At 39.6% G+C, this 20,003-nt stretch overlaps 2 protein-coding genes across 2 annotated transcripts in view; one reads left to right on the top strand and one right to left on the bottom strand.

The window, feature by feature from the left end:
- MCF2L2 (MCF.2 cell line derived transforming sequence-like 2) overlaps positions 1 to 20,003 on the bottom strand; it is a 267,297-nt gene that overhangs the window by 238,861 nt on the left and 8,433 nt on the right. The window lies entirely within an intron of this gene.
- On the top strand, positions 2,388 to 3,349 carry LOC122492221 (chromobox protein homolog 3-like). Its single transcript, XM_043595953.1, has 2 exons — positions 2,388 to 2,457; positions 2,855 to 3,349. The coding sequence occupies exons 1-2, from the start codon at positions 2,388 to 2,390 to the stop codon at positions 3,265 to 3,267; spliced, it is 483 nt and encodes a 160-aa protein (XP_043451888.1). The 3' UTR covers positions 3,268 to 3,349.

Raw genomic sequence — 20,003 nt, 5'->3', positions numbered from 1 at the left:
CTTGGCTCTGCCATTTACAGTCGATTAATCTTTTTTTTATTTTTTTTAACGTTTATTTATTTTTGAGACAGAGAGAGACAGAGCATGAACGGGGGAGGGTCAGAGAGAGGGAGACACAGAATCTGAAACAGGCTCCAGGCTCTGAGCTGTCAGCTCAGAGCCCGACACGGGGCTCAAACTCACAGACCGCGAGATGATGACCTGAGCCGAAGTGGGCCGCTTAACCGACTGAGCCACCCAGGTGCCCCTACAGTCGATTAATCTTAAGCAAGTTGCTGGACTTCCCTGTGCCTTAATTTCTTGGTCTGAAAATGGGGAAAATTATAATACATCCACCTGATATAACTGTTGTAAGAATGTAGTTAATATAGCTAGAGAGCTTTAAAAAATTCCTGGTATATGGTAAGTGCTATGTAAGGTTATTTTCTTATTGTCAAAATGTTTAAGTGTATCCATATTTCACTTCTTGCCAAAAGAACAAACTCCAGTCACATTAAATAATGAAACTATAAACTCCAATATGAAGCCCACCCAAATTAAATAATTAAACCATAAAAATACTAGAAGAAAATATAGGAGGGTATTTTTACAATAATGGAATTAGAACAGCTTACCAAAGTATGACAGAAATACCAATAAGAAAAGACTGATAAAGTTAATTTAAAAACTACTTTGGCAGGGCAAACACACCTTGAACAAACTCAAAAAAATAGCAACAAATTGGAAAATTCACAGCACATGTGGTAATAAAAGGCTTATCTTCCTAGAACATAAAGAGCAACAGTGGGCTGGCTGGTGCCCCCCTCCCAAGAGATATGGCCATGTCCTAATCCCAGTACCTGTGAACGTTACCTTATGTGGAAAAGGGGTCTTTGCAGATATGATTAACTTAAGGCTCTTGAGGAAGAGCCTATTTTGAATTATCCGGGTGGGCCCAGAATGCAATCATATGCATTCTTATAAGAGAGGGAAACAGAGGAGAAGACCAGGTAAAGATGGAAACTGAGATTGGAATCCAGCAGTCACAAGCCAAGACAGGCCTGGAGCCACCAGAGCCTGAAAGAGACAAGAAAATAAATTTTCCCTATAGCCCCTAGAAAGCTACACCTTAATTTTGGACTTCTGGTCTCTAGAACTATGAGATAATAAATTTCTGCTGTTTTAGGCATTAAATCTGTGCTTACTTGTTATAGCAGCCACATGAAACAAGCACAAACTAAAAACAGATAATTCGTGGAATAAATACAGCCAATGAATTGATGTAAGACTGCAGTAATGGTCAGAAAGGCCAGTTAGACACTCCCAAAACTTACATTAAGATACTCAAATTTTCATTGCTATCTTGAATCACAGACAGAATAAAATAATTGACAGCTAAAGCATATAGGCAAGCATTTCACAACCTTTTACAGTGGGGATACAAAAAGAAAAGCAACAATGTGTATGTAATGCTGTGAGTTTAGAATCCAGAAATTCTTCATAATCTTCTTTCAAGTTACTTCTTCTCCTCACTGCTAACAAAACCGTAAAGCCCTTATGACTCAACCTTAATACAAAATCAGGGCAATAATTTACACTTGAATTCAAGCCCTGTGGGACTTGTGTGCATGCACAGGCAAGTACCTATGTGTTTTAAGAATGGAAAGCAAAATCTGATTAACAAGTTGTTCGTTCTTAAGTAGCAAATACATAGTACCCCTTGCCTTTCATAACACAGTATATGTATTATATCCTATATAAGTGTATGGTATATAGTATAAGCATGAATTCAGAAAGTATCCTGCAACAATGATGATCTCTATTCAGTAATTCCCCTCTCTTGAAGAAATAGGTTCCAAATATAAGTAAAGAGTAATGAGGGAGACAAAGACAGTTGTTTAATCACTTTTCCTAGCCTGTGATCCAAGGGGAATGAATGTATTATAAACATTTTCACGGCCAGAAAAAAAAGGGGGGTGTAACTATAAAAAAAAAAAAAAGCCCATCCATAAAAGAAGCAGTCTTAGAAACAAGTAGTTGCTTCAGCTCTTAGAGAATGTCTTACTGGCTTCCAAATACATGTAAGGCATACTTATACTTAGAAATGCTGTTCCTTCTCACCCAGCCCACTGAAAGGAAGTGTTTTTTTCTTTTTTCTACTCTTAAACCACCAGTCTGTTATTAGTTCATATGTTTTCAGTGAAATCTTAGCATTTCGGATTTAATATTTTTTTTCAGACACTTTTCTTCAGTACCATGAGTTTCATTACCTGGATTCATAGTTTCATTTTACAAAAGCAACATATGTTTGTTATTTTTCAAAGTAAAAAATACGGTTCCTCGCAGCCGCCCGGAGCGGGCGGTGCCACCCCCTCCCCCGCCAGCGACTGCCCGGCCCTCCCCCTCGGATGTGGCTGGGGCTTGAGGAGTCAGGGCTGGGGACGCCGCAGACCCGGGACCCGGAGCAGCTCGGAGGCGGTGAATAATAGCCCTTCAAGTCTGCAAAAAAAAAAAAAAAAAAAAAAAAGGCCTCCAGTAAAACCACAATGCAAAAAAAGGGAATGAAACAGAAGGGAAAGAGTAAAAAAGTAGAAGAGGCAGAGCCTGAAGAATCTGTGGTGGAAAAAGTACTAGACAGACCTGTAATGAATGGGAAGGCGGGGCATTTCCTGCAGTGGAAGGGATTTACAGATACTGACAATACTTGGGAACCTGAAGAAAATTTAGATTGTCCAGAGTTACTTGAAGCATTTCTTTTTTGTTGTTGTTTATTTTTGAAAGAGACAGAGAATGAGTGGGGGAGGGGCAGAGAGAGACACACACAGAATCCGAAGCAGGCTCCAGGCTCCCAGCTATCAGCACAGAGCCTGATGCAGGGCTCAAACCCACGAACCCAGAGATCATGACCTGAGCCAAAGTCTGACACTCAACACACTGAGCCACCCTGGCGCCCCTGAAGCATTTCCTAATTCCCGAAAAGCTGGTAAAGAAAACGATGGCACAAAAAGAAAATCTTTATCTGACAGTGAATCTGATGATAGCAAGTCAAAGAAGAAAAGAGATGGTGCTGAGAAACCCAGAGCCTTTACCAGAGGTCTTGATCCTGAACGAATAATTGGTGCCACAGACAGCAGTGCAGAATTAATGTTCCTCATGAAACAGAAAGATTTAGATGACGTCCACTCGGTGCTGGCAAAAGAGGCAAATATGAAGTGTCCTCAAATTGTAATTGCTTTTTATGAAGAGAAACTAACTTGGCATTCTTATCCAGAAGATGAAGCTCGGTAATTGTTTTCATTGCTTCATATATATGCATATACACATATGTATACATATGTACACATACACACACACACACACACATATACATGTATATATAATCTGAAATAAAATATTATATATTTATATATAAATATATAAAATAAATAAAATAAATATAAATATAATCTGAAATAAAATAAAAAATACAACTAAACCAAAGCAAGAAAAATAAAACTCCTTATCACTCCTTCACCCCAAATTAAATAAGTATCTCATATATGTATACCTAGACATATATGCTTTTAAAATAGATTCATACTTACACATTGCATATTACAACCTGATTTTCTTTCAGACTATTTGGTCATCTCTCTTCAATATGAATTTTTTGATAAATAGCCATCTACAATATTGTTAATGGCTGATTAATGCATTTTAAAAAGTCCTTTTAGCAAACTTGAGATAGTATTGCAAGTAAATGTTTTCAATGTAAAATTTGTTAGTTAAACCATTATTCCACTGAGAATGAGGATGAATAACAAAACAAAAATAAAAGAAAGGCATCATTGCTCTCACAGTACCTTGTTTTGCCATATATTCTAGCCTGATGCAACTTCCCAGGAAATGGTGGTAAGCCCTCATCTCTGCCTCTGTGATCCGCACAGAGGTGTAAGGCAAGTATCTGGGGTCTTGCTGCCCACACTTCCTGCACCAGGAGGCCATTGGATCCCAGGACACCGTGCCACTTTGCTCTCTCTTGGTTCCTCTCAGCACTGTACTCACATAAATGTGTTTAATCCCTTCTCTGAGCTAATCTCACTGAAGTTCATTCAAGGTCATTTCATTGCTAAGAGTTTATCCTTTGGATTGGTGAGTGCTCACAGGATTACAGGCCCAATAGTTACTGGATTCACTCATTTGGAGACAAAGGGAAACTGGAGGATGAGGAGGTGGGGTAGAGAGGGAAATCCTAGAGTCAATGAGAATCAGAATCTTCTTTTTATTTTTTAGAGGAATCACAATATGAGACATACATCAGGCCACTGGTGTATTATTCCAGGCCACAATCCTCCCCTCCCTCTTTTCCAACCTCTCTAAACTGCAGAGGAATAAAATACGGAGACTTAAAAATACAGCCAGTAGACGTCACTATCTAGACAGGCAACATGGGTTGGTACAGGAAATGATCAGTGTTCAAGTCCTGAAGGAATGTAGACTGTGTCCTGAACCACTTCTAAAGATCAGGTGCAAGTACAATACCATGATTCTAAAATGAAGGATGTTTTTTGTCTGTCATGATCTGACTAAGACCTCCCACCCTTACTACCACTTGGAGAAAAGCAAGCTCACCTTTCAGAACTGTGCTATGCCAAGTGTGGTACACTCAGAAAGAGCCTGATTTTTCATAATGTATTTATCTTGGTTCTTCATGCTTAATGTTTCTGTTTAGTAATGTTATGCTCCAAGATTTAAGGAAAGGGCACAATATGAAATATCCAAAAAGTGATAAGTAAATTTATATATAAACTTCTAATTTTTATTTGTATATTTCAAGATAAAATTTGAGTTAAGACTTGCAACTAGCCAAGGAGAAACTGGAAACACTTTTCATAAAAAATAAATAGGAGCACCTCGGTGGCTTAGTAGTTTGAGCATCCAACTCTTGATTTTCACTCAGGTCACAATCTCACGATTGTGGGACCGGGCCCCGAGGAGGGCTCTATACTGAGCATGGAGCCTGCTTGGGATTCTCTCTCTCCCTCTCTCTCTCTGCCCCTCCCCCACTCATATTCTCTCTCTCTCTCTCTCTCTTGCTCTCTCTCTCTCAAAATAAATAAACATTTAAAAAGTAAAATTTAAACTAAATAAGTAAATAATAAATATTTATTTTTTAGGGAGAAGGTAAAATTGAATATTATTGAAATACTCAAATCTGAAGTGTACATTTTAATGAGTTTTGACAAATGGATACATCCATGTAACCCACACTCCTTTCAAGATATAGAACATTTCCATCTATAGAAAGTACCTTCATGTCCCTTCCCAGCCAACCTTTGTTCCTAACTGCCAGGCAACCATCAAAGTGATTTTTCAATAGAGACTAGTCCTGCCTTTTTAAAAACTTCATATAATGTAACCATATAGTGTGTACTCTTGTGTCTAGGTTCTCTCAGGATAATGCTTTTCAGATTCACCCATGTTGTGTGTATCAGAAATTCATTTATTTTTATTGCTGAGCTGTGTCCCGTCTTACGGATGGTCACAGTTTGTCCATTTTCCTGCTTATAGACATTCGGGTTTTATCCCAATTTGGGCTGCTTTGAACACTCATGTAAAGGTCTTTGTGTAGACACACATTTGCATTTCTCTTGGCTAAATACCTACAAGTGGTATTGCTCAATCAAAGGAGAGGTGTATATTTAATTTGTAAGAAACTGCCAAACGTTTTCCTGAATTGGTTATACCAGAAAGCCCCTTAAGATTAGAGGCTGCTCTGTTTAGTAATCCTCTGTGCCAATTCTTTATTAGTGTTAACTGCATGTGAAGTACTTTAAGAAAAATACCTAAAAATTAAGAGGAAGAAATGTAATATAATTTGAGATGCTAAAACTTATGAAAGCTCTTTTTTTTTTTCTCCACCATTAGGTATTGTGAATATATTAACTCCAATTAAACACCAAGTCTGAAAGTCCTAATTACAGGGCAGCAAACAAGGCAATTTTTAAGCAACAGTTTGTTGTATATAGCCAAATTTCCCTCCAAAATGGTTGTGCCAGTTTATATTCCCACCAACAATATAGAAAGTGCCTGAGTCACCATATGGAGGCTCTTTCTCCTACTACATTAACTTTTTTACCCATTCATTCAGTTATGAATAGCCATGAATGCTTGGCTAGCATCACAACACCTACGAACATAAGAGCTATCTTTGTTAACCACATCCACAATGGCAGTGTAAATGCAATTGCACACACCCAGCAATGACCTTAATTATATTTTTTGCAGTTTACAGAACTCTAGGGAGAGGGTAGACTGTAAAATCTTGGAAATTTTCTTTATTACATTTGAATCTCTTATATGAACAAGCTGTACAGATCTTACAAATCCTATATTCCATGCACTGACCTTTATCATTTCACCAAGATCAAATATCCAATAAAGGGCTACATTTTCTTTATTTTGAACAACAGATTCTGAAATAACTGGGTACTAGGTAACTCTTAGAAAAAAGCTGATTATTTCAATAGTAATAGCAATGGGAGATGAATATTTTCCCCCATCTCCTCCCCCAACCCCCCAGCAAGAAACTACTATTATAGGTAGGGGGGAAAAAACTGCTTTTTTAGCTCTTCTAGAGGCGCCTGGGTGACTCAGCCGGTTAAGTATCTGACTTTGGCTCAGGTCATGATGTCACAGTTTGTGGGTTCAAGTCCCACATTGGGCTCTGTGCTGACAGCTCAGAGCCTGGAGCCTGCTTTGGATTGTCTCCCTGTCTCATCCCCTCCCCCACTCTCCCACACTCTCTCTCTCTCTCTCTCTCTCTCTCTCTCTCCAAATAAACATTGAAAATATATTTAAAATAATAATAATAATAATAATAATATCACCAAAAAGGGCCAACAATTACATTGCAGCTATTGTCCCATGCATTTAACATGCATTACTTCAAAATCCTATACGAGAAGTTCTCTCATTACCCCATTTGACATATGAGGAAGCAGATGATTCCAAATGCTGATAAAGAGATCTGGTAAAATCAAGAACCCCCACACTCTGTTGATGCATCACTAAAATAGTATAAATTTCCCAGAAGGTAATTTGACCAAAATGTATTTTAAAACTCAATACTCATACTCATACTATTATTGATCCAATAATAACATTTGCTAGAACTCTATGCTTTAAAAAAAATCTGGAATGCGTGAAATGTGTGCAAAGATTTCTGAACAAAGATGCTCCTTGGGACTCCTGGGTGGTTTAGTCGGTTAAGCACTGGACTCTTGAATTCGGCTCACGTCATGATCTCCCAGTTCCTGAGTTGGAGACCCACGTGGGCCCGTGCTGACAGTGTGGAGCCTGCTTGGGTTTCTTTCTCTCTCCCTCTCTATCTGCTCCTCCCCTGCTAGTGCACACACTATCTCAAAATAAATACATAAACTTAAAAAAAAAAAAGATTCTTCTTGCATTTTTGAAAAAATAACACTGACAAACTGGAAACAACCTATCTGACCAACACTAGGGCAGTATTTAAAAATAGGGGCACCTGGGTGGCGCAGTCGGTTGGGCGTCAGACTTCGGCCAGGTCGCGATCTCGCGGTCCGTGAGTTCGAGCCCTGCGTCAGGCTCTGGGCTGATGGCTCAGAGCCTGGAGCCTGTTTCCGATTCTGTGTCTCCCTCTCTCTCTGCCCCTCCCCCGTTCATGCTCTGTCTCTCTCTGTCCCAAAAATAAATAAACGTTGAAAAAAAAATTTTTAAATAAATTATATTATAACCATGTAGTGAAAAATTATAAAATTATTAAAATGTTATTTATGGAAATGTTTTATAATATATGGAATTGTTTGTAATATAATTTAGTTTAATTTGTAGTATAGCTTTAAAAAGCAGAATAGAATTTATATAATTACATAAATAATATGTATGAGATATATCAAGAGAGATAGATCATATCATGTAAAATGATACAAATTGCCAAAGGAATGTGAAAATGCCAAAGGAAAAAACCTAGAACATATGCTCAAAGAGTAACTGTGACTGTAACTAGGAGATGGAATTGTTGACTTTCTTCTTTGTACTTTTCTGTCTTTTCCAAATATTATGCAACAAGCATGTATTTGTTTTCTGTATTTTTCTGTTTGGTAATGCTTTTTAAAATTTATTCTTAAACTGATATACAGTATAATCCACTCTTGTTAGCATACAGTTCTAAGTTTTGACAAATGCATGGAGTCATTTAACCTTCACCACAATCAGGATGGGGAATAGTTGCATCATCCCCTGTAGTCATGGCACCTCCTCCCCACCCTTAACCCCGGGCGACCACCCCATCCTAATTTACCTTTTCCAAATGCCATATAAATGAAATAATTTAGTATGTACCTTTTTAGTCTGGTGTCTTTCTTTAGCATATGTATTTCAGATTTATTCATGCTGTTGTGTGTATCAATAATTTATTTCTTTTCATTGTTGAAGATTCCATTGTACAGATGTGCCACAAGTTGTTTATCCATTCCTCAGGGGAGAGACATTTGGGTTGTTTCCAGTTTTTAGTGATTAGAATTAGGCTGCTATAAGCATTTACACACAGATTCTTGTATGACCGTGTTTTCATTTCTCTTGGGGTAGGACTACTGGACTGTACAGTAAGTATATGTTTAATTTTATGAGAAACTGCCAACTGTTTTCTAAGTGGCCCTACCATTTTCCATTCCCACCAACATACTGTGTGGGAGATACAGACCCTTCTCATCCTCACTGGGACTTGGTATTGCCATTTTTTTAACTACTGTAATAAGTTTGCAACTTCCATGATGTTGAGCATATTTTCATGTGCTTATTTTCATCTGTGTTTCATCTTTGGGAAAGTATCCATTCAACTTTTTTTAATCCATTTTTCAGTTGGGTGTTTGGTTTTCATTTAATGTTGAGTTTGAGAGTTCTTTACGTATTCTGGATAGAAGTCTTTTGTCAGATATATGATTCACAGAATTTTTTCCCTGAATGTTTTGTTTTCATTCTCTTAACAATGTTTTTCTCAGAGCAAATACTTTTAATTTTGATGAAGTCCAATTCATCAAATTTTTCTTTTATGAGTTGTACTTTTGATGTCAACCTAAGAACTCTCTGTCCAACCAAGAACACAAAGACTTTCTCCTATGTTTTCTAACAGATTTCTCATTAGGTTTACATTTAGATACATGGTCCACTTTGAGTTAATTTGTGTATATGGGGTGAGGTATAGGTCAAGGTTCATTTTTTTGTACATGGATGTGCAATTGTTCCAGCACCTTTTGTTGAAATTGCCTTTACACTTTATTCCACTGAATTGCCTTCATGCTTTTGTCTAAAATCAATTGACCATATTTGTGTGGAACTATTTCTGGGTTGTTTATTCTGTTCCATTGATTCTTTTTTCTATCCTTTTACCAACACCACATCATCTTGCTTACTTTGCTTGATAGTAAATCTTGAAATTAGGTAGTGTGAGTCCTCCTCTTTGTTCTTTTTCAAAAGATTTTGACTATTATAATTCTCGTTGCCTACTACAGCACCTTTTGCTGATTGTAAATTTTAGAATCTGTGATTGATTTCTACAAAAATAAACTTGATAGACTTAGGACTGGAGTTGTGTTTAATTTATAGATCAATTTGGAGAGGACTGACATCTTAATATTGACTCTTCTAAACCTTAAACACAGACTATGTATTATTTTTATAAACAGTTTTTAAAGCCCTTTTGAAAACCACATAATGTTCATTTTCACTCATTTATTCTGCTTCTTTTTTAGACTATACCACAAAGCCATAGGAAATGATGAACATTATCTTTCTCTTTAAATTCTGGTTTGGTTTTCCCCAGATGCTCAGGGAGAAAATGCTCATGTCACACCTGAAGGGCAAATCACATTTTAATAGTGGAATTGTCCTTCTCTTCTCTGCACTACTTTACGGCCTGAGGGGTTTTTCTTCCTTTGTAAGCAAAGCTTCTTTGGGTTACTGAAGGGATAGATACTGCAGTGGAAGCAAAATGGAATGAAAAGTAGAGGGCTTGGGTAAGGGAGCTCAGCAGGACCATCTTTCTAGTCTAGTTTAGTCTAGTTAGTCTAGTCATCTTTCTAGCTCTGCACCAGAGCTTTCGCACCACTGAGGAAGCAAAAAAGAGAAAAGAGAAGGAAGCTATGGAGGAGGGAAGGAGCCAGTGAAATGGTGACTCAAAGGACCTGTGAAACCTCTAGGAGCTGGGGTGGCAAGAGGACATTTTAAAAACAGTGATGCCTACAGCTCCATGTCAAAGTGTCTGTTTGTCTAGACCATAAACATCTCCTCTCCCATCTTCAGAAAATTCTTCTGATCTTCTGTGTACATGACTTTTGAAATATTGAGGGAGAATTGAGTTCCACAACTAAATCAACCAAATGCAAAAGCAAAGCAGCAAATGTGGAAGAAAAAGAAGCAGAGAGGCTGGAAAGCCACAAGAGAAGCCCAATGAGAAGAGAGAGAAACTGGAGCTTACAGCTGAATATCTGCCTCCCTTGTTAAACTGTAAACTCCAGGAGGACATCTTTCATTCCTCCCAGACCCCAGTACATCTGGGGAGCAGCAACAGGGCTGCAGCAGTGGAAGCGACAGGTTTCTGACCCTCACAGGGGTCATGGCTGCTCCTTCACACACCGTCCCCAGCACCTGGCCTACTGCCCGGCAGTGGAGGCCTCAGTAAATGTGGTTAGTCTCAAACTGGGGCTTAAATAAAGAGAAACTGGCAGAAACTTCCCCTCAGTGACTGAATTAATTCTAGCCTCCTTGGGTAGAGAAAGAGAAAGGGGCTAAAATGAACTTAAATTGATCTGATAACAGATAAAAACAAACAAACAAGACACACAAACCAAAACCTGGACTGACCATCATCTGGGCTTAGATAACTGGACAAAGAAATCCAGAAGTAACTCTTCTAGACCGGGTAAGACCAACATGGCTCAAGCATTTGGGACACCTGTAGTTTGTGTACCTGTGTTTGCTTTCTGCTTGAATCTCCCTCATAGGAAAGTCCTCTAAACACAGGGACTTTTTTATACTAAATAAAAATGCCATTGTGACTGAGGGTTATAACTTTATTAGGCTTTTTTTCCCCTAAAGCTCTGGTGGTTAGCTTAGGAAGAGCAAGTAGGCAGCACTCCTAAAAATGTCTTTCTTTACAAAGACCTATTCCTGTCTAAGTGCTTTATTTATTTTTGCTTATTACTTTTGCTTGCTTAAAGACTGTAAAATAAATCCTCATATTTATTATTATTATTATTATTATTATTATTATTATTATTTTAATTTTAGAGGAAGAGAGAGTGCACAAACAGGGGACAGGGGCAGAGAGAGAGACAGAGAGAGAGATCTTATGCAGGCTCCACAGTCAGCACAAAGCTGGATGTGGGGCTCAATCCCACAACCCTGGGATCATGACCTGAGCTGAGATCAAGAGTCAGATGCTCAACCAACTGAGCCAACCAGGTGTCCCTAAATCCTCACATTTTAAATGACAGTTTTTCTTTGCAAGAAAGTGACTATTAATAAATGAACACTTCAAGTGGCTGGTAAAATACTTACACTCAGGTGACTAATGCTTTAAGCTTCCATTAGGTTTTTCAAAAGATTTTTAAAACTAATAACACATTTATCATTTACTTGTTTATATTCCCTTCTGTAATGAGAAATTAAATCGAGTATGAGAACTCACAGGACTTGAAGCCAGCCAAACTTGACTTTTAATTCCACTCAGTATGACCTTGGGCAAGTTTCCTAATCTATTTAAGCCTCAAATTTCTCCTCCAAAAAAAGGACTGTACTTGTAACTAAATTTAATTAAATCAACACTGTATAAAGCACAATATGTGACATTGAACAGACAGAAAATAAATGGTAGCTATGATAACATCACTCTTAATATTATTTCCATATCCTCTAGCCTCTACAATCCCTAGAGAAGTATCTAAATGAAGAAGGAAAAAAAGTGAGACACCAGACATAGATCTGCCTTCTAGCTTGAGGTCATTCCTTCTTTCAAGGTAATGCTTAAAGCTTCTTAGTTGTCTGGGAGAGGTCCACTAACCAGGGAGGTCTGAGCAGAGAATGGAATAAACAGGACAACCAACACAGGAAGACCAACACAGTTGCCAAAAGTGGTCATTCCCCTTATTCTGCCCAATGAGAAAGCTTTCCCCTCTCCACGTACCTAAATCCTCTCCTTTCCTCAAACACAGCTCAAATCATACATCTAATATACAGCTTTCTTGAATTGCTGAAGCTCACAACTTCAGCCCCCTAACAGCTCATGGTCTGTAGATCTAGCACAAAGCTTTGCTCATGGTGGGCACTCTCCAAAAATCTGTTCATTGACCAGTTGGTATCCTGACATAGCTGTGGTGTGTAAGCACCATAGTGACCACATAGTCAATGAGCCTTGGAGTATACCCCAAAGAAAGAAGCAGCACACTGCACACAGGGAATGGTTTCTATTTTGCCCAGGGCTAGCTCTTAAAACTGCCCAAAGAATTCACACTCTTACTGATTCTAAAGGTTGAAAGCATAAAGCCTGCACCTTCCAAGTTACTACACTTGTTCTGATAGGTGACTGCACAGTTTAAAGACCTCTTCTCTGCGGACTTCCTCCCCATCCCAAGACCAAACCAAATTCTAAACCCACAGTTGACATGATCAGAAATGCCTAAGTTTCCTCTGAGCTGGTCCAATCGGGCTCTCTAGAGAAAGAATTTGTACAGAGAGACCCAGAGACTGAGAGTCAGTTAGTGATTGTCCCTAGATCAGGAAAGGGATATGGTTTGGGTGGCCATGTTGGGTTCATACTCACTGATAAAAAAATAGGGGGCCAGTCTGCAGTGATGAGCAGAAGAACATTGCAGACACCAGAGAGAAGCAGAGACCAGAGACTAGAGGACATCTGGGAGAGAACAGCCACCTCAGTTCTTGACTGTACATCTTGCTGAGGAGGCCCAGTGAAGCTTCCTGCTCTGAGGTTCCCATACTCCACAGCCTAAAGAGTGTGGAGCACTTGAGAACTAGTGGTCAGGAACTCAAATTCTGGAGCCAAATCTGCCTGGGTTCAAAGCCTCACCTTGCCACTACTAGCAGGGTGCTACAAAACAAACTATTTTGTCATTTGTTAACAGCAATGTGTTAAATTCCAAAATCTCTAAAGTTTATTATAATCATCATTGCCTGCTAGTAAGAAGTACTTGAATTCAGTAAGTCTATGATAATGAGATAGCCTTCCTTTTTAGACTCATTAAAATCAATCAATTCCACCCTCTTGAAACAAGCAGAAAAAGAACCTACATCCATTTGGGAAGAGCTACTCCATGGTGCCAGACTAGGCTCAAAGCCTCCCTGGTTGAGCCATAGTCACTAACATCTAAAGGGAAGCAGATGTGACAACAGCCTTACCCTTCAGGAAAAGTTCCAAGATAAGCAGGACCATTTCCATTTTGATCCTCAATGATTTCAGCTATCCTGGCAGAGATTTTTTCCACTAGCTGTATTAATTAAGTATAATTCAGCAGAAATTTCAGGCTATTTAGCATTTTTTAAAAATAGGAAACACAGACGTGCCTTGTAGCACAAAGGTAGGCCCTTGGCCATAGCAGGCCAAGGGAGGCCCTGTTAGGGGGGCAGGCATCCAATGACTGTGCCTAACATCCATGACTCTCTGACATGAGAGATCCCTATGCTTAGCTGGTTCCTGGATAACAGGTGGGAGGAAGCATTTTCATCTAGTTGAGCACTCTTAAACATGAACTACAGTTTTTTAACATTCAAGATCCCCAACACCTGGCAAAACACAAAGAAAACATTTTGAGACCCATTTTACTAATATGGCTTGCAAAGTTCCTAGTACCTTGCCTATAACAACACTGTAATGGAAAGAGGCTGTGTAAATGAAGCATATTTTCCCTGTGAAATACACACAAGGTAAAAAAAAAAAAACAAAAAAAAAAAACAAGGAGACATTCTGCTTTCCCCTGGAACCCACAATGATGGGAAAGAGGCTCACTCTCACCCTAACAACAAGAAAAAGATGAACTACAAAACTATAACCTGTCCAGAACCTATATAAACAAATAAAAAGAAATCACCTAAGGGGTGCCTGGGTGGCTCAGTCAGTTAAGCACCTGACTTCGGCTCAGGTCATGATCTCACGGTTGGTGGGTTCCAGCCCTGTGTGGAGCTCTGTGCTGACAGCTCAGAGCCTAGAGCCTGCTTTGGATTTTGTGTCTTCCTGTCTCTCTGCCCCTCCCCTGCTCTCTCGCTCTCTCACACTCACTCTCTCTCTCAAAAATAAACATTGAAAATTTAAAAAAAAGAAAGAAATCACCTTAAAGTTTTAAACAAATTGTGAAAGGGTTAAGTATGGCCACCATAAGCCAGAATGCAAGGGGAGCTCCCAACTACCTGGAGGCTCTTCTCCCTAGACTGGGTATAGGGTAGGAGACCGGAGAGAGCCAGGGGGCAGACCAGGAGGAGGGGAGGTGCCCAGGAAAAGCACATTTCTCCCTATGGACAAAAGCCTTCAGATGCTGAGGGAAAGCAGCTAACCCTTTAACTGAACTCCTGGGCACAAGTGAAGCTTGTGCTTGGGCACTGCAGCTTGGATAAGATTAAAAGAAAACAAATAAAAACCCCTACTCCTGGGGGAGGCATAGAAAACTCTCTCAAAGAAGATCTGCCAAAAAATCTGGTTCAAATTATTTTAAAGCACTTGCAAACACACCCCAGATCTGATGCTTCATGTGAATGTATCCCATCTCTACAGTAATGATAAAATATTGAACACTGGCCCCCAACCACGAAATGGTTTCACCATCTCCAAAGTGCACTGTGTGAGAGGCATGCTCAGGACACCCCAGGCTAATTCCAAAGAAAGAATTAAGGCAGTAGCTGATTCTCAGCAGGAACATAGATTATTCCACACTCACTGAAGGCAGCCTTTCACAATTCCCGCTGCTGCCCCAGTAAAGGCCCAGAGTCCAGAGGCCTTCTCATGTCCTCTGCCACCCCTGCCTCACTTCCTCTGCCATGCTGGCCCCACTGCTTCATCCTGCAGGCATTTAAGCCATCCTTTTTTCAAACCTGTGCCCTACAGAGCAAGCATGCACTGCTCATGCTGCATTCTCTACTAAGTATGAGAGGACTACTGGTAGAATATTCCTCTTGACTAGATTGGAGGGACAATAAAATACTCATTTTCATGCTTCTCTTGCTAGTCCATAAAGCAAACAATCGAAGTTATTCTATACTCACAGAGTCTCTTTTGCTATAGTCCTCAAAGGATTTCTTTTTAACCACTTTCCACCATATAGTATCATTCCAACTTGTAAAATAAGCAGAGGGACTGGCATAATTATCACCCTATGTTAGCGATGAGGAAATTCAGGGAATAAAGAAAGTCTTTCCATTCAATTCAACATGTGATTCTTGATCTCCTATAATGTGCTTAATTTAGCCTACAAGGCCATAAAGCAATATTAGTTGGGATTTCTACCCTTAGGTAAGACACAGTCATGTTATTAGAAAAGACGTTAGAACATATTCAACTAACAACCAATGTATCAGTATTTGGGAAAGAGAGAGAAAAATCAAGCTAGACTGAAATCAAATGCTCAAAAACGTGTATGAGATGAACACCAACTATTACAGGTGTTCAGAAAAGGGAGGGAGGCTGGGCCTGGTTGGCCCATTCTAAAAGCGTTCCTGGGGAGGCCAGATTTCAGGTTAAACCCCAGAGATTAAGATAGGCAAAAGGAACTACAAATGGGTCCTACACAGAAGAAAGTGGGACCAAGGGAGGCTGGCAGGGTGCATGGGCAAAACAGGGTGCTTTCCAACCCATTCAAATAGAGCAAACAAAAGAAAGAGCTTTTTCATGAACAGTGCTGGGTACTGAGCTAAACCTAAGGATAGAAAGATGAATCACACATCTCCCTGCCTTCAGAGAGCAGACAATGGGCTGGTAAGGCAGAAACCCTTCCCCAGTACCAAATTAACATAAATATCCAGGCTTTTTAAAATTATTTTCAAGCAGTAGTAAAAATTTTTGCCTTGATATAATAGAACATTGGCTTTGAAATCAGATCTCAGCTCAAATCCTGATATCTACCACTTGGTAGCACTATAGCTTTAAGCATGCTACTGAACTTGATTTTTTTTTATTCTTAGTTTTGTCATCTTTCAAAATGAGAGTAATAACACCTACTTTTCAGAGTTGTAAAGATACAAAGGCATATGGAAAGGCCTCGCATTCAATAAATGTTACCCACCAATATTCCTAAACGGTAAAAGTTTAAACACTTATGCTTCTTCTTAGACTTTCTAGTTTCTTTTTTCTTTTCTTTTTTTTTTTTTTTAACTTTGAGTTAATTAACATACAGCCCAGTATTGGTTTCAGGAGTAGAATTCAGTGATTCCTCAGTTACACACAACACCCAGTGCGCATCACAACAAGTGCCCTCCTTAACACCCATCACCCATCTAGCCCATCTCCCACCCACCTCCCTCCATCAACCCTCAGTTTGTTCTCTGTTGTTAAGAGTCTCTTGTGGTTTGTTGCCTTCTCTTGTCTTTTCCCCACCTTCCCATACATTCATCTGTTTTTTTTTTCCTTAAATTCCATGAGTGAAAACATATTTGCCTTTCTCTGATTAACTTATTTCACTTAGCATAATACATTCTAGCTCTATCCACATCATTGCAAGTGGCAAGATTTCATTCTTTCTGATGGCTGAGTAATATTCCATTGTACATAGGGGTGCCTGGGTGGCTCAGTTGGGTAAGTGTCTGACTCTTGATTTTGGCTCAGGTCATGATCTCATGGTTCATGAGTTTGAGCCCCACGTCAGGCTCTGTGCTGACAGCTCAGATTCTGTGTGTGTCTCTCTCTCTGCTCCTCCCCCGCACTGTGCTTTGTCTCTCTCTCTCTCTCTCTCTCTCTCTCTCTCTCTCTCTCAAAAATAAATAAACATTAAAAAAATTCCATTATATATATACATGTATGTGTGTATGTGTATATATGTGTGTGTGTATACATATATACACACATATATATACACCACACCTTCTTTTCCATTCATCAGTTGATAGACATTTGAGCTCTCTCTATAGTTTAGCTATTGTTTATAATGCTGCTATAAACATTGGAGTGCAGTACCCTTTTGAATCTGTATTTTTGTATCCTTTGGATAAATACCTAGTAGTATAATTGCTAGATTGTAGGGTAGCTCTATTTTTAATTTTTTGAGGAACCTCCATACTGTTCTCTAGACTGGGTGTACCAGTTTGCATTCCCACAAACAGTGCAAAAGGGTTCCCCTCTCTCTGCATTCTCACCAATACCTGTTGTTTCTTGTGCTGTTAATTTTAGCCTTTCTTTTTTCTTTTTAAGTTTACTTATGTATTTTTGAGAGACAAAGCATGAGTGGGGGAGGGGCAGAGAAAGAGGGAAAGAGAGAGAATCCCAAGCAAGCTCCACACTGTCAGTGCAGAGCTTGATGTGGGGCTTGAACCCACAAACCATGAGATCATGACCTGAGCTGAAATTGGACACTTAACCAACTGAGTCACCCAGGCACTGTAATTTTAGCCATTTTGACAGGTGTGAGGTGGTATCTCATCATAGTTTTGATTTGTATTTCCCTGATGATGAGTGATGGTGAGTATCTTTTCATGTGTCTGTTAGCCATCTGGATGTCTTCTTTGGAAAAGTGTCTATTCATGTCTTCTGCCCATTTCTTAACTGGGTTGTTTTTTGGGCGTTGAGTTTGATACATTCTTTATAGATTTTGGATACTAAACCTTTATCTGATATGTCATTTGCAAATATCTTCTCCCATTCCATAGGCTGCCTTTTAGTTTTGCTGATTGTTTCCTTCACTGTGCAGAAGCTTTTTATCATGATGAAGTCCCAACAGTTCATGTTTGCTTTTGTTTCCCTTGCCTTCAGCAACATGTCTAGTAAGAAGTTGCTCCAGACAAGGTCAAAGCAGCTGCTGCCTGCTTTCTCCTCTAGGATTTTGATGGTTTCTTGTCTCACAGTTAGGTCTTTCATCCATTTTGAGTTTATTTTTGTGTATGGTATAAGAAAGTGGTCCAATTCATTCTTCTGCATGTTGCCATCCAGTTTTTCCAACTCCATTTGTTGAAGAGACTGTCTTCTTTTCCACTGGATATTCTTTCCTGTTTTGTCGAAAATTAGTTGACCATATAGCTGTGGGTACATTTCTGGGTTTTCTATTCTGTTCCACTGATCTATGTTGGTCTTTCTGGTTTCTTGCTTGAAATTTGCATCTTCAGGTAGGTTAACTCCACAGGTTTTTTTCAAAAGCAGACAACGAAGAATCCTGGTGTGAAGGCCAGCAATGAACTAGAGGACTAAAGCTTTAGTAATTCATCTGTTGGAAGTCAATGAGACCCCGGGGTAATAAGCTCAGTCACATCCTACGGACACACTGGAAATAGAAACCATTGGTGGGAGGTCCTCTCTGAAACCAGGAGGAAGAACACTCATTGGCAGCAATATTTCCCTCTCCTGTGCTTTTATAACTTGCCACCACCAGTGGAAAGACCTTGAGGGTGTCCCATGTGCCAAGAGACAGCAACACTCAGGCAGTTGGGCTCTGTTTCTGAGTTTTGCATTTGGCACTGCAGAGGAGAAAGCAAAGGTGTGACCCCAGGTGGGGAGAACATAAACTGTTCTCCAAAGCAGCATTTCAGGATTAGCCTTCAACCCTACTAGAACAGACTTCCACAAGGAGCAGAGGGGTGCAAGAGGAAGAGAAGAATATTGGTGGTGTCTATGATGTACTAGGGCAAAGGACAAAGTAGGAGATGATGCTTTCCTTTTATCTAAAGTCATTCTCGAGGCTCCTACGTGGCTCAGTTGGTTAAGCGTCCAACTTCAGCTCAGGTCATGATCTCATGGTCTGTGAGTTCGAGCCCCGCATCGGGCTCTGTGCTGACAGCTCAGAGCCTGAAGCCTGTTTCAGATTCTGTGTCTCCTTCTCTCTCTGACCCTCCCCTGTTCATGCTCTATCTCTCTCTGTCTCATAAATAAATAAACGTTTAAAATAATTTTTTAAGTCATTCTCACTATCACTGCTTCTCAAGTTTCTCCCTCCAACAGTTACTAGGGACTCACAAGGCAGCATTTACACATTCATCTTCTACCAATCCTGTGAAGTATTATTATCTTCATTTTACATATGTGGGAGCCATGACTCAGAGGTAAAGTGATGTGCTAAAGGCTACACAGCTGTTTTCTGGCAAAGCCTGTGCATGGCCTTAGTTCACATCTGGAAAGGCAGGATTTGTCACTGATATTTCCCACATTATAGAAGATGATCACCTCCATAATCAATATTATTTAGACACTAAGAAATCCTAATTTAACAAATGACTATTTTGGGTTTTTTTAAATTTTTTTTAACGTTTATTTATTTTTGAGACAGAGAGACAGAGCATGAACGGGGGAGGGGCAGAGAAAGAGGGAGACACAGAATCGGAAGCATGCTCCATCAGCCCAGAGCCCGACATGGGGCTCGAACTCACGGACCGTGAGATCGTGACCTGAGCTAAAGTCAGACGCTTAACCGACTGAGCCACCCAGGTGCCCCTACAAATGACTATTTTCTATAATATGGATAGTTGTTATCATCATGACAACATTTTGGTTAATACTTGCTTGGTACCCTTCACCCAAAGCTGGCATTTCACACCATAAAGACAATGATATCCATTCAGTCTCTTTAGAGCACCACATTATATCTGAGTAAATTCAATTACCATTAAACTGAAATTCTACTCCTTCTCCTTCACCATCCCCAAATGGACAACTCAAAGGCATAAGTCACAGCATACATTACCAATGCTCGGTGAAGTAGTGAGGTAGCTGGTCTCCAAGGAGGCAACTGTGACAGCAGAAAAACTCCTTAAACCCTAACCCTACCCCAAGATATCTGCATCCTAATGCCCAGACACTGTGTAGGTCT

The sequence above is a fragment of the Prionailurus bengalensis genome, chromosome C2 (assembly GCF_016509475.1).
Source record: "Prionailurus bengalensis isolate Pbe53 chromosome C2, Fcat_Pben_1.1_paternal_pri, whole genome shotgun sequence".
Taxonomy (NCBI): Eukaryota; Metazoa; Chordata; class Mammalia; order Carnivora; family Felidae; genus Prionailurus; species Prionailurus bengalensis.
This window is presented reverse-complemented; position numbering and strand designations above follow the sequence as displayed.

Coding starts and splice junctions, on each gene's coding strand:
- LOC122492221 (XM_043595953.1), top strand. CDS start 2,388: ATGTGGCTGGGGCTTGAGGAGTCAGGGCTGGGGACGCCGCAGACCCGG. Junction 2,458..2,854: donor CCCGGAGCAGCTCGGAGGCG/GTGAATAATAGC, acceptor GAGCCTGATGCA/GGGCTCAAACCCACGAACCC.